We start from the raw sequence: 15,616 nt of genomic DNA, 5'->3' as shown, positions 1-15,616 counted from the left end.
CTTTAGGGCTGCTATGAGCACAGTTGAGTAAGTGTTCTTGTGGTAGAATGGAGCATGCTTTGGGTATATGCCCAGCAGTGCTATAGCTGGATCTTGAGGTAGATCAATACCCAATATTCAGGAAGACAACTATATTCATTTCCAAAGTGGCTATACAAGGTGGCACTCCCACCATCAGTGGAGGAGTGTTCCCCTTTTTCCAAATCCTCTTCAGATTGAGCTGTCACTTGTGTTTTCAATTTTGACCATTCTGACATGTGTAAGATGAAATCTCAGAGTTGTTTTGATTTGCATTTCCTAGGTGGCTAAGTATTTTGAATATTTCTTTAAGTGTTTCTCAGCCATTTGAAATTATTCTGTTGAAATTTCTCTGTCTATTTTATTGAAATTTCCCTATTTATTTCTCCCATTACTTAATTGGATTTTTTGGTTTATTGATGTCTAGTTTCTTGATTTATTTATATATTTTGAAAATCAGCCCTCTGTCAGATCTCTGGCTGGTGAAGATATTTTCCCATTCTATAGGCTGGCATTTTGTCCTACTGACAATGTCCTTTGCCTCACTTTCATGAGGTCCCATTTATTAATTGTTGGTTTTAGTGCCTGTGCTATTGGTGTTCTGTTCAGGAAGTTGTCCTCTGTGCCAATGTGTTCAAGGCTAGTTCTTATTTTTGCTTCTATCAGGTTCAGTATATTTGGTTTATTTTGAGGTCTTTGAACCACTTGGACTTGAGTTTTGTGCAGGGTAATAGATATGGATCTATTTTAATTCTTCCCCCTGCTAAATTACAGTTAGACCCACACTATTTTTGAAAGATGCTCTTATTTTTTCATTGTATAATTTTGACTTTGTCAAAAATCAGGTGTGGATTTACAAATGGTCTTCAATTTGATTTCATTGCTAAATATGTCTGTTTTTATATCAATATCATGTTGTTTTTATTACTATAGCTCTGTAGTAGATGGTAAATCAGTGATGGTGAAACCTCTAGAAGTTCTTTTACTATTTAGGATTATTTTAGCTATCCAAGTTTTTTTTTTTTTAATTTTCCTGAATGAAGTTGAATATTGTTCTTCCAAGTTCTATAAAGAATTGTTTTGGAATTTTGATGTGGATTGCATTGAATCTAGAGATTGCTTCTGGTAAGATGGCCAATTTTTCTATGTTGGTAGTACTGCTCGATGAGCATGGGAGATCATTTTCTCTTCTGATATCATCTGCAATTTCTTGCCTCAAAGACTTGAAGATCTTGTCATACAGGTCTTTCACTAGCTTGGCTAGAGTTACACCAAGATAATTTATATTATTTGTGGCTATTGTGAAATGTGTTGTTTCCTTGGTGTCTTTCCCAGCCACTTTGTGGTTTGTGTATAAGAGGGCTTCTGACTTTTGTAAATTAATCTTGTATCTAGCCCCTTCACTGAAGGTGTTTACCATCTGTAGGAGTTCCCTGGTAGAATTTTGGGGGCTGCTTATGTATACTATCATATCATCTGCAAATAGTGATACTTTGACTTCTTCCTTTCCAACTTGTATTCCATTGATTTCCTCTAGTTATATTATTGCTCTAGCTAGAACTTCAGATACTATATTGAATAGATATGGAAAGAATGGAAAGTCTTGTCTTGTTCCTGATTTTAGTGGAATTGTTTTGAGTTTCTCTCCATTTAATTAGATGTTGACTATAGGCTTGCTGTAAATTGCCCTTATGATGCTGAGGTTTGTCCCATTTATCCCTAATCTCTTCAGGACTTTTATCATGAAGAAGTTTTGGATTTGTTAAAGGTCTTTTCCTCATATAGTGAGATGACAAAGTGCTTTTGTTGTTGTTGCTGTTGTTGTTTTCTTTGTTTATATGGATTAAACTGACATATAATCATTTGTTGAACCATCCCTGCATCTCGAGGATGAAGACTACTTGATCATGATGGATGATCTTTTTCATGTGCTTTTGGATTGAGTTTGTATTTTATTGAGTACTTTTTGCATTGATGTTCATGAGGGAAATTGATCTCTAATTCTCTTTCTTTGCTCAGTGAGTCTGTGTGGTTTAGGAATCAGAATGACAGTGGCCTCATAGAATGAGTTTGGCAGTGATCTTTCTGTGCCTATTTTGTGGAAGAATTATTGGTAATAACTCTTCCTTGAAGTCTGGTAGAAATCTGTTGAAATCTGCTGAAAGCATCTGGCCCTAGTTTTTTGTTTTGTTTTTAAGGGGTGGGCAGATGTTTGTTTTTGGGGGTGGGCAGATTTTTAATGACTGTTTCAATTTCCTTAAAGTGATAGGTTATATTTAAATTATTTGTATTATTTTGATTTATATTTGATAAGTGGCATCTATCAAGAAATTTGTCCATTTCTTTTAGATTTTCGAATTTTGTGTAATACAGGTTTTTTAAATACAATGGTTCTTTGGATTTCCTTGGTGTCTGTTGTTATGTTCCAGTAGACAAAGTTTTTCAGTCCCACAGTTATTCCAAATAAACACACTGAGGCTTATATTAATTATACTAATTATAAATTATAAATACTCAGCCAATAGCTCAGGCTTATTACTAACTAGCACTTACATTTGAACTAAACACATATTCATTATTTATGCTCTGTCACTTGGCAGTACCTTTAGTAGCATGATGTGTTTCCTCTGACCTTGTCTTCTTCTTCCTAGAGTCCTCTGTTTCTGGATGTCCCACCTATACTTTCTGCCTGACTTCTGGCCAGTCAGCTTTATATTAACTAATGAGAGTTATACATTTTTACAATGTACAAAAGGATTATTTCACAGCATGCCCCTCTCTTGTTTCTGATTTCATTTATTTGGATATTCTCTCTCTGTCTTTTTGTTAATTTGGATAAGGGTTTGTCTATCTTGTTGATTTTTCTCAATAAACCAATCTTTGTTTATTGGATCTTTGTGTTGTTCTCTTTGTTTCTATTTTATTGATTTCAGCCCTCAGTTTGACTATTTCCTGTTATCTACTCCTCATAGGTGTGTCTGCTTCTTTTTGTTCTAGAGATTTCACGTGTGCTGTTAAGTTGCTGTTATGAGATCTTTCTAGTTTCTTTATGAAAGTATTTAGTGCTATGAACTTTCCTCTTAGAACTGTTTTCCTTGTGTTCCTTTAAGTTTGGGTGTGTTGTGTATTTATTTTCATTGAATTCTAGGATGTCTTTAAATTTTCTTTATTTCTGCCTTGACCCAGTGGTCATTCTGTATGGGGTTGTTTAGTTTCCATGAGTTTGTATAATTTCTGTTGTTTAAATGCAGCTTCAATCCATGGTAGTCTGATAAATTACAGAGGATTATTTCAATTTTCTTGTTTGTATCTCTTTAGCCTTACTTTGTAATCAAGTATGTAGTTAACTTTTAGAAATCATTTTGTAAGGTGCTGAGAAGAAAATACATGCTTTTGTGTTTGGCTGAAATGTTTTGTAGATATCTGTTAGTTCCATTATTTCTCTGTGTAGTTTCTATCTGGACAAAATATCCATTGGTCAGACTGGGGTGTTGAAGTCTCCAATTATTAATATGTAGAGTTCAATGTATAATTTAAGCTTTAGCAATGTATCTTTTACAAATTTTGATGTTCTTGGGTTTAGAGCATAGATATTAATAATTGAGACATCATCTCAGTGGTTTTTCATTTAGTAAGTGTGAAGTGTCCTTCCCCAACTCCTTTGATTAATTTTGGTCAGAAGTCTATTTTGAAAGATATTAGAAAGGCTACACCTTATGTCTTATGCTTCTTATGTCTATTTGCTTGGAAAATCTTTTTCTAACCCTTTACTCTGAGGTAATTTTATCTTTGATGGAAGATGGTGTTAATGAAAGTAACAAATAGAGGTTTTCCTGGGATTGTTGGCACAGAAGTAGTGAGAAGATTGACCAGTTGGAATGAAGGTTCATCATTGAAAGATAATGAATTTTTTGATAGTTAGATAGTCGAATCTAATTTGTTGACCTTAAATTCCAGAAGATTAATCTTGAATTTGGTCCTATTTCTAATGGAGAAGGACTGTAATAAAATGGCTTGTTCTAAGACTATATACAGAGATGGGGATGCCTCCACAGGTTGCTTTAATGTACAGAAATTTGGAGCTATCCTGGGATTTTTGTTATTCCATATGGAGTTGAGTAGTGTTCTTTCCAAGTCTGTGAAGAATTGTGTTGGGGTTTTGATGAGGATTGCATTGAATCTGTAGATTGCTTTTGGTAGGATTGATATTTTTACTATGTTAATCTTACCTATCCAGGAGCATGGGAAATATCTCCATTTTCTGAGATCTTCTTCAATTTCTTTCTTCAAGGACTTAAAGTTCTTATCATACAGGTCCTTCACTTGTTTAGTTAGTGTTACCCCAAGGTATTTTATATTATTTGTGGCTATTGTAACAGGTGATGTTTCTTTGATTTCTTTCTCTGCCCTTTTATCATTTGTATATAGGAGGTATACTAATTCTTTGAGTTGATTTTGTATCCTGCCACATTACTGAAGGAGTTTATCAGCTGTAGGAGTTCCCTGGCAGATTTTTTTGGGATCAGTTGTGTATGCAATCATATTTTCTGCAAATAATGAAAGTTTGACTTCTTCCTTTATGATTTCTATCCCTTTGATCTCTTTTTGTTGTCTTATTGCTCTATCTAGAACTTCAAGTATAAAACAAAGTTCTCTGATCAGATGAAGATAGGTTTCTTCTGTATCCCAGAATCTAATCAATATATATATATATATATGCAGTTGTTTGATGAAATAGGAATAACTTTAGCAAATCTGAATCCAGTGAGTCTAATTGTTTGTTTTCCTGCCTTCATTTCTCAGGTGTTACAGTGAACACATACTCTTGCCTAGACCCTGGAATTCCTGTCCATGGTCGTCGGTATGGCCATGATTTTTCCATTGGGTCAACTGTTTCATTTAGCTGTGATCCAGGATACCGACTGAGTCATGAAGAGCCCCTTCTTTGTGAGAAAAACCACTGGTGGAGTCATCCACTCCCAACCTGTGATGGTAAGAGTTCATTCATTTTATAAAATACGCCTATTCATAAACCAAAAGATACTGATATGGTCTTTGTAAACATGGAGCTAAAATATTTTGAATTTTGGCAACTTTTATCAAATCTACTTAACAGATAAGAAAGAACATTGATAGTAAATAATATTTACCCCATGTTTAAATATTTGGTCTTAAAAATATATTTATTAATTCTTTGAGAATCTCATATGATGTATTTTGATCAGACTTAACCCCAACCTGTATCTTGTTTCAGATCCACCCTCCCATTCTATACTGACCTAAATTTATAAACTCAATTTTTAAAAAACCCATCAAGTCTCCTTTGTGCTCACTAAGGTGTATGGTTTTCCCTTGAAGGATGTTAGTCCTACCAGGGATCATGCCCTTAAAGAAAACAGACTCTTCCTTTCTTGGTAGCTATTAATTAAAAATAACTCCTCATCTAGGGGGGAAACTTCATGACTTCCTTATCCCCACATGCTTGGATTTTGGTTTAGCTTAAGCTTATATTTCTTATGTATGAAACACAGTTTCTGTGAGTTCATATGTTACTGTCATACTGTTTCTGGAAAATACAGTTTTCTCATCTTCTACATATTTGGGATCTTACTATCTTCCCAATGCTTCCTCTACAGTTATCCCTACACCTTAGAAGGAAGATATTATATCAATGCCCCACTTATGACTAAGAACTCCATAGTCACTTATTCTCTGCACATTGACCAGTTGGGGCCAAGTGATAATTACCAACTACTGCAAAATGATTCCTAATGGCATTCTACTCTAGTCTACTCACAGACAGGAGCCTAGCATAATCATCATCAGATAGTCTTCATCTAGCAAATGATAGGAGCAGATGCAGCCAAACATTGGGCAGAGCTCAGAGAACCCCACATAAGAGTGGGAAGAATGATTGCAGGAACCAAAGGGGTCAAGAACACCTTAAGAACACGGCCCATAGAATCAGTTATCCAGGGATCATAGAGATTCACAGAGACTGAACTGACAGTCGGGGAGCCTGTATGGGTCTGTCATAGGTCCTGTGCATTATGTGTCATGGCAGTGTAGCTTGGAGTTCTTGTGGGACTCCTAACAGTGAGAGCTGTCTCTGACTCTTATGCCTGATTTTGGGACCCTTCTCCTCCTATTAGGTCGTCTCCTCCAGTATTAGTATGAGGTGCTATACTATATGTATAATAGTCTTAACGTAACTTGTTATGCCGTGTTTGGTCGATAGCCCTGGAAGGCCTGCTCTTTTGTAGAGGAAAGGTGGATGTAGGGGAGCAAAGGGGAAGAGGAGGGACTGAGAGGGCAGGAGGGAGGGGAAATTATGGTCAGAATGTAGTATATGGGAAAAAAATTAAATAAATAAAAACTGGAACAAAAAGTTCCCACCAATGATACTTGAGGTCTGTGCTAATCTATGAGTCTATGAGTGTGAGGATTCAGTTAAATACCACATCACTTTAGCAGAGTAACAGTCGTACGGCCTTCTTTAAGGACTATGATGTGTCGTCTATAAACAGTTTCTTGGCCCTAATTCCGATGCCAGAGAAGGCATCCAACTTATGGAACTGTCCTTGTCTCCAGTCAGAAAGTTGTTGTTTATTCCCTAGACAATCGTCCCACTATAGCACTAGTGAGCATACCTCGTCAGGTTAGATTTTTATCATAGCTTTCAGACTTGTCTGCGGGATAAGACGGATGATTACTTTCCCCCTCTGGTAGTGTACACAACACCTTCTGGTGATGTGACAGCTAACCGGTGGGAATGAGACTTCCAGGTGAATAACAGCTCGATTTCCCCATGTTCCCTGATGTTTTCAGAAAAAGTATTTTCCTCTCAAATTATAGAGGGTAACTAAGAGCAATGGTGATAGCTTATAATATATGGGGTCTCTGATTTTGCTTACTAACCCATTCCTGACATTTAGATTTCATTAGACAGTGCTGTCTAGTGAAGGAATTGTTGCTTCATTATATAGTAACTCTATTTAAGTTCTTTTACATATGTGTATGTTTATATTTCAGGAGCCTTCTTCAGCAGTTGTTCTTCATTTGACTTTTTAAGGAGGTCTTTATAAACTTCAATGCTTATCACCTTCCTATATTTCTTCTCCTCTCCTGTCCTCACATCCTTCATCCCATTTAAACTTTTCCTATTTCATTATTCCCTTTTACCCCTATACAAGTGTGTACTATTTTACCTCCCTTCAAAGGCTCTCCCTGTGGGTATTCTAAATGAAATATACACATCCAAAGCCTAAAAGCTGATATCCATATGTGAGAGAAAAATAAATGGATTTAATATTTGTGTCTGGGTTACCTCACTCACAATGTTGATTTTCAGTTGTCTATTTACTTGAAAATTTTAGAATTTCATTTGCTTACCAGCTGAGTAATAAATACTGCATTACACAATGTACAACATTATAATTGTCTATTCATCTATTGGGGGATTCCTAGGCTCCTTCCATTTCCTGGCTATTGTGAATAGAGCAGCAGTGAACACGAATGAGCAAGTATCTCAGGAGTAGGATGTAGAAACTCATGAGTATATTCCTAATAATGAGATAGCTGGATTATGTAGTACTTCTATTTCTAGCTTTTTTGAGGAAACTCTACACTTATTCCCATTTTAAATGTATTGTGAGCTGGAACAGAACTCTGTTGAAAATGCCAATCATGTGAAAGTACTTAGGGTACACACTGGCTTCTTGCCCATGGATGTCCATTATCTTAAAAATGAATTATAATGAGATACATAGTTTCATGCAAATTTATACAGACTGCTCTGTAATGGAAAGTTCCTTGTTACAGCAAATTGCATGACAGTAACCATTGTTGCTTTCTTTTTTTTCGATGAAGTCAAAAGGGATTCAGTTACAAATATATAAAAGTGCAGTGTGAAAAACATACTTCCCCTAAGATTCAGAAGTAAAGTCACATGTGTTTTGTCACAAGGCACAGCCTGTTCATCTACGTATTATTCAGTTTAGGCTGTACCTCCTATTTACAATGTGACTTCCAATCACTTCTCCTTAGTCCTTTTCATGTGGGAAGATTGCATTTGTCATTCCATGATTAAATATTTAAGTCCTTTCAATGCTATCATATTTTAGGAACTGTCTTAGGCCAATTTGTCTTCATAAGAAGGTTCAAAAGAATCATCAGCACATCTTCCCTGTACTTGGTATGATACCATTTATATTAGTCAGAGTGACAAAAATCATACACTCACTGATGTTAAAAAGCAAAAACAGAAATTGTGGTTCGGCTCATCACGTCTAAAAAGGCATGGTGGAATGCTTGTCATAGCTGATAATAAGCAAGAAATCAAATTTCGTCTTTCACTGAGAGTTTTCTTTGTGTATTTGAGTAATCTATTGAAATAAGCCTTTTCCAAGAGGAGAGCTGTTAGCACAGAGGCCATGTCAAGAAAGACAGCATATATACTTACATCTTCAAAACAATAAAAGCTTAAGAGTTCTTTAATGTTCCAATATGAAGAGTTACAGAAAACTATCATACCAGTCCATAGCCAGACTAGTAAGAAAGCACTTCTAATTATTTGACTCGTCTCTGTCAGGTCATTATATCCTAGGACTGATAAAAATTATAGTTGTATAAAATACAAGGTTTGCTGACCCCAATAAAGCTATAGAATCGCTAAGGGAAATAAATATTCACCGAGAGAACAAAGAGGCAACATTATCTGAAGATGAGAATTTAAAAGACATAGATCAATTAAAAGACATCAAAAATAATACTAACACATTAAAATACTAAAAAAGAGATTGATTTAAAGATGATAGAATTAAGTGACTCTCAAAGAAAGTAAATGATAAAGTTGTGGATTTTTTTTTTTTATATATATTAGAAGTCGTGAAATGTTGTTCAGGGTGGCTTCAAAATAGAGATCCCAAGGAATCTCCATGTCTTAACATAGTATTTGACCTACAGGCATGTGTCACCACAGTCTCTTTTCAAGTGACACCTTTGAAAATACATCATATGGGAAGAGTACTACAAATTGACATTCTGATCCACTTTCTGTATTTCTGAAACCTTCATATAATTCTTCAGAATTTTGTTGTTGCTGTTCACTAAAAAGTTTTGTTCAAATTCCACATCCTTTCAAAAAGAGAAATAAGTTTTAATCCAACAGATTATTTTTATTCACTACATTTCACTTAATAAAATCATAAAATGCTTTGTTGATTATGTTTTGTGTTTTCTTGAATGGAAGAATACATGGACAGATGTAATGTAATCTACGAAAATAATTCAAAGTTTTGGAGTCTCAGGAGGTGGTTTGATGTATAAAGTGCTTTCCAGAGTTGAGATATTCAAAAACCAAGTAAAAGCCTGGGGCCATAATGGCACTGCCTGTAATTCTGTCACTTGGGGGACAGACACAGATGATCCCTAAGAAAGCTTCTTAACTGAAAAGTTCTGGGACCAGAAAACAGTGCGGAAAAACACAAGACTTCAACTCTAGGCCTCCACATACATCACACACATGCAACCTCACCTGAATGCACATATGCATACACACAGACATAAATATGTACACAGCGCACACACACACACACACACACACACACACACACACACACACACACACGAAAGACAATAAGAAAAATAGAGAAAGAAAATAAACAAAGTCCACCTTAGTAATGGCATTATCAAAAAGACAGAGTTAGCATGGTGTACATAGTAGAATGACAAACAAGACCACAGTTTAGATTTATAAAACATCAAGAGGAAAGTGAGAAACTCAGTAATAATGATTAGCAAGGTAGGACTGAACATACCCTAAGCATGATTTTAACCCCCCAATTCATGCATGATTTTATAATGGCCTGATTAAAAAAAAAATCTGTTTGGAAGTATGTGCTTTGTTTCCAGAAGATCATTTGTTAAGATGACTTTGTAAATATCTATGTCATCACACATACATACAAACACACACACACACACACACACACACACACACACACACACACGCACATATGTATATATATATATGAAAGGAAAAATGTAGATATATTTAAAAATTCAATAGCCATGTAAGTCCAAACCATGATATTTAAACACTCCTAGGGATTTCTGACTCAGCATTTCCAGTTAGATGAAGTTGGGGAGCCGCCAGCCTGCCTTGCATCTTCCTGGTATCATCATTGACACTTGGAAATAAAACAATAATCATGGAAGTATACAGGGACAAAGCTCACTGAATTTTCTGCTCTCTTGGGGAAACTAGCCTAGAAACAAAGCAAAGCTGGAATGCTGTGTTTATGGTTGTGACTGCCCTGTTTATATCCAAGGGAGCTGTCCTTTCCATGTAAATTAGAATGTGAATCCTGACTGATATCTATTATTGTTCTCTTTTAATTTTTAACATAGATAAAGTTACCTAATTGTTGATTTTAATGTATACTCTAGGCATTCATGAACTTTATAAGGTAGAAGATATATTTCCTCCAAATTAATGAATATTGATTTAGTTAATTTGATCAATGGCAGATCATAAACATTTATTTGCTTGACTTTTCTGAAATATTGCTTACAATCTTTATCACCAAGATAGCTGTGACTTCTGTGTCCCTGCAAGAATCCCTATTTGTTTAGTATCTTAATTTCTCAGTGAAATATAGATGCAAAGATAATTTCAAAGCCTTCTCAACTTACTTCACTGCTTTAAAAGGAATTCCATCATGTGTGACACATATCCCTTCAGGAATCTACAGAAAACAATTTTACAATATTAACTCATTTCTTAGTGTTTAATAAGAGAAACTGCTAAACAATTAATTACTCATGTTTAATTGACCATCAATTTATGCAAATGTTGCTTATAATTAGAAGACAGTAAGTATATACTTCAAATTCAAATGTGCAATCCTGAGCTACATTCTCTTGGGGCCAGTCATAATTCTCAGAGACTATTAATACATTTTTATTCCCTGGTGCTGCAATGGATGAGAGGATTTTGCTGTATTTGAAAGAAGTCTTTCCACACTCCTCATAACGAGGAAGTTGATTAGACAAGCATAATGGGACTCATCCTGTTTCAAGAGAGGCGATAAGGGATTTGTTCAGCCTCTGCCTCTCCAATGGTGATTGATTAGAATGTTCTCTTTGTATTTTCAGCATTATGTGGAGGAGATGTGAGAGGACCCAGTGGGACAATCTTATCACCTGGTTACCCAGAATTTTATCCCAACTCTCTAAATTGTACATGGACAGTTGATGTAACCCATGGAAAAGGTAAGTTGTTTAATTCAAGAATATTGGATTATCATTTGAGTTTTCATTGAGTCTATATTTTTAGCCATTTTTCATGTCCAAAACTAGATAAGTATGAAAAATTCAATGTGAAAAAAAATGCAGTATAGGCTTATATAAGCTTTTCTAGAGTATTACACCATGCTTATTTTTAAATCAAAATTTTGCTAGTGTTACCTGACTTTTCTTATGGCATAGAAAATTCATGGTATTTGGACTTTTCTCATCAATAAAACTTGAAAGACATCAGCATCACATAGTGCTTAATCCGTATTTACATATAATGTTTATAAAGTATTATTATAGTGATATCTCCCTAAATGTTTTAATCATTCCATAAATTCTGCTGTGCTGAATATCAAGAATGGAATGTCAGGTATGTCTTACATTGTTAAGATGAACTTTAAATTTATTTCATGTGCATAGGAGATGCTAATTTTAAAAGTAAGCCTACAAGTGAAAGGTGATATAGGACCACAGTGGTTAATTGATGCAAATGGAATGAGACTAGAAAATTAGCAAGATAATTCATCCAAGTGGCCACGCTGAAAAGGTTATCATCCCACAATATTACAGCAATAATGAGCCAATATTATTTACCTGGAAGCATAGACTGGTCTTTAAATTCTGCTGAGTAATTTTTCATGTACAACTGTGGATACATTGTTATTATATATTTTATTATTGTTATTGAAAGAACTAATAAATCAAAAGTAAAAATTAGCATTGAGAAAATACTGTCAGGATTTTTTAAGTAAATGATTGTTTTCATATGTGTAAATTTATATTTTTATAAAATAAATTTGCTTTTAATAAAATTCTACACAGTTATTATATGCTGACTTTTCTACTTAGGTTTCTTGTAGTGACGTAAATGCTACTGAGAAAAACTGTTAACATGAGAATACAGGAAGTAGCAGAAGCAATGAGGTTCTTAAAATTATAAAACTGGTTTCTGTTGTGTCCTCGGATACAGAAGTTTCTGTTGGAAATTAAGGAACTCATCCTGTTATTTCATTGTGCACTGGATTAATGGAGTTTAAAATAAGCTCCCTGGTATTATACCAGAAAATGGAGGGCCACCCACTGCTTGCTATATAAACAGAGGTTTAATTAACACTTAAGGTTTCACATCATCACAGGTTGTATGTGTTAATTAAATCAGTATTTACATAGCAGGCATGCAAGTTTAGCTACCTTTTTTTTAAGAGCTAGTGAAGTTTGCTTGAAGCACTGTTCCAATGACATGACAGAGTGACATGAAAGACTTTAAGTTGGGAGAAGAGGGCAGCCTTCTTTCAGAGCTACACTGATTTCTTACTATTGGTGTCTAGAAACATAATGGGGTGTCTTTTTATGACCAGTTCCTCTTAAAGAGAAGTTCTCCCTTTGGAAAACCTTAATCATTTCTTAAATTATTATACATGCTTGGATCTCTGATGTTGGAAAACCTTCACAAAAAAACAAAAATAATACATAAAACAGCAAACAAACTATCATTTTAAATCTCTTTCTCTGAAGTTGATCCAACTATGGGAATCCCTACCTCTAAAAAGTTTCAGTTGTCCACACTAAACACTTATGCTCCAGGGAGTTTCCCTTAGTGAAGCCTATACTCATTCTCATTAACTTTTAATACTATTGAATATTAATAATTGATGAGTTTTTAATCATATAATTCATCTTTTTAGATTAGTGTGACTTTACATTAAAGTTATCACCAATAGCCAAAACTGTATGATTATACATTCAACAGATTTTTTTTTTCTACTCTCATAACAGACTTACATATTTGCTCCTCCATTTTACCATATTTTTTGGCTCAAAGATTCTAGGATATAATTTTAAAATTAATTCTATTTCATTTATGTTTGCATTATACACTCAGAGTTCTCATACTTGAGTGTAAACATCAATACTCTAGAGATTTATAAAAATCTTGGGTAGTATCTAAAGATTTAAAGAATTTCCAAATGTATTGCCCACAATATCTCTTCATTACTCAACATTCAGTTACAGTGCTTGAGCACATAAGATGGTTCAATAGGTTGATAGTCAATTAATTATACTATCATTTAGCCTATACTGCTTCTGGTTTAAGGGATATATAAAAATTTTCTTAAATATATTTTAAAATGTCAGGATGTTAATTCTAGTTGGTAATGTTAGCTCTTGTCTTTAAACTCAGACCTCCAAAGGCTAAGTCAAGGGGATCATTATTTCAAGGTGCCGGTTGACACTCTCTGCATCAACGAATAAAACAAATAAAGATATAAGCAAAGAGAAATTAAGCTATATCTATTTTGTCTTATGGGGATGGAGAGTTGGCAAAACTGAAATCAATATCAAACAATCTTAAAGCAAGTATAAACCTTTAAATTCACAAATTGGAAAATAAAAATAAAAATAAATCAACTTAACAATAGTTGATGAAATGACTAACAAAAAACAAGACACCATATATCTAACTTAAGTAACTTAAACAAAGCATGTTGAATCATCATTCTCATGTGATTTTAAACCCAGGAGCTTCTTCTCACTCCCTTTTTAGAATCGTGCCTTTGCTTGTCTCCTTCCTCATGTCTGACCCAGGCTTGTTCCTTGACCCACTTCTCCTTGGAAGGTCACTGTCTTCAGAAGTCTCCATAACTCATTGACTAATTGGTGCTTCTATTTCTGTGATGATTTTTCAGTACTGTGAAATTTTATAGTACTTTGAAGAATATTTGGAATTTTGTTTTATGCTTCTTTTTTCCACAGATGGACACGGTTATTTATAGTCATTTAAATCTTCATTCTAAAATGAAGTTCTAGGATCTTGGTTTAAATTTTTTATTAATTGACTCTTGGCAGAACTATAAAGATCTTGTGTAATTTTCCCAGCAGTAGTGAAAACAGATTTTAATGTTTATTTCAGTATTTGATAAATAGCAATACTCTTTTATTCAATACCTAGTCAAAAGTTGGTGAAGTGCTAAGCAGTTGTACTTACACTGTAAGATTAAAAAAAAAAAAGAACAATAACTAATTACTATTAAGGTATTCCTTATTCCCATTGGAAAATCATTGTATTGCTAGAAAGAGTAAAACAAAAACAAAATAGAGCAAAAACAGCAAAGCAAAAATGATTAACACTGGTCCTATTGGCACCAATATTTAGCAGAAACCTTCATTTTTCCTGAAAAACAATACATATCAGAACACATTTACATATAAACATATATATGCTCATTTCTCTAAAATTGACCTCATTGTCATTTTGTTCTTCTCTTTCCTCAATAGCAGACATAAAACTGAGAGGTATAAGTAAAGATGTAGAGCTACTATGCTTATCTATGAAGATGTAAACCAGAATAGCCATTTGTAAAGCCATTCTGAAAACTGAATGTCAGACCTCAGGGCCCAGTTATTCCAGTCTTACACATTTATGCACATACACAACTGCATGTGTCCATCAAAGGTAATATTTGCATATTCACAGTGGCACAACCAAGTTCATGATAAAAATCCAAAACATGTCAATGACCATCAACACAATATTTGAGGAGGTAAGTGAATGTGATCAATATAACAGCGTAAACTTTTATGTTATAAAACAGATGAGCCACATATATCTAATGATTAGTACTACTCAGAACCCAAATAACAATCCATAATTCAATTATAGAAACTAGGCAAGCATATAAACAAAATAGGAAACCAGACTGCGCTGTTACAAGTTCAGGGATTGACTGTCTTTGGTAGAATTAAGTGAAAGTTTATATAAGGAGCGACAGTGTCAGAAATGTACCCATTGGTGTGGGCACAGTTTGTAAATGAGTGTTTGGTTAGTCAGAATCCAGTAAGTTTCATGAATAATGTTCACATTTCAGTATATTATAAGGAAAGTTTGGAAGGATAAAGAGTTACTATACTTCTATACTATACTAACAAATTGAACAACTAGACTTGGGCGTATTTGAAAGTTGGGAGCTAGTTCCTTAAGTACCTGTTTTCATGTTGTTTGAGGAGGTTGGAGAAGGAAATGGAGAAGACATGCAAATGGTCACCAAGAAGCTGCAAAGGACACACATTTTCCTTGAAACTGTGAAAGAAGAAACTTATTGTCAGACATTTTTCCCTGCTTTCTAGGGTCTGACCCAGATAATATTGTTGATAAGTAAGCTCGAGGATACACAAGACAAGAAAATAATTATTCCGTACATTTGCAGTATGTGATGGCAGTGGGTTTCATCTTAGAAAAAAAAACAAGCTTATGTAGGCTGAGAGTTGATGGCAACTCTGTCTGGTTTGCTAATATGCTTCA

The 15,616-nt window shown here is 34.4% G+C and overlaps 1 protein-coding gene across 3 annotated transcripts in view; it reads left to right on the top strand.

Moving 5' to 3' along the window:
• Positions 1 to 15,616, top strand: part of Csmd3 (CUB and Sushi multiple domains 3) — a 1,137,155-nt gene that overhangs the window by 737,014 nt on the left and 384,525 nt on the right. For all 3 annotated transcript variants that reach the window (XM_036207646.1, XM_036207645.1, XM_036207647.1), the window contains 2 exons: positions 4,822 to 5,010; positions 11,176 to 11,292. In XM_036207646.1, coding sequence (XP_036063539.1) covers positions 4,822 to 5,010; positions 11,176 to 11,292 — 306 coding nt within the window. The remainder of the gene's footprint in view (positions 1 to 4,821; positions 5,011 to 11,175; positions 11,293 to 15,616) is intronic.

The sequence above is a fragment of the Onychomys torridus genome, chromosome 16, assembly GCF_903995425.1.
Source record: "Onychomys torridus chromosome 16, mOncTor1.1, whole genome shotgun sequence".
Lineage (NCBI taxonomy): Eukaryota > Metazoa > Chordata > Mammalia > Rodentia > Cricetidae > Onychomys > Onychomys torridus.
This window is presented reverse-complemented; position numbering and strand designations above follow the sequence as displayed.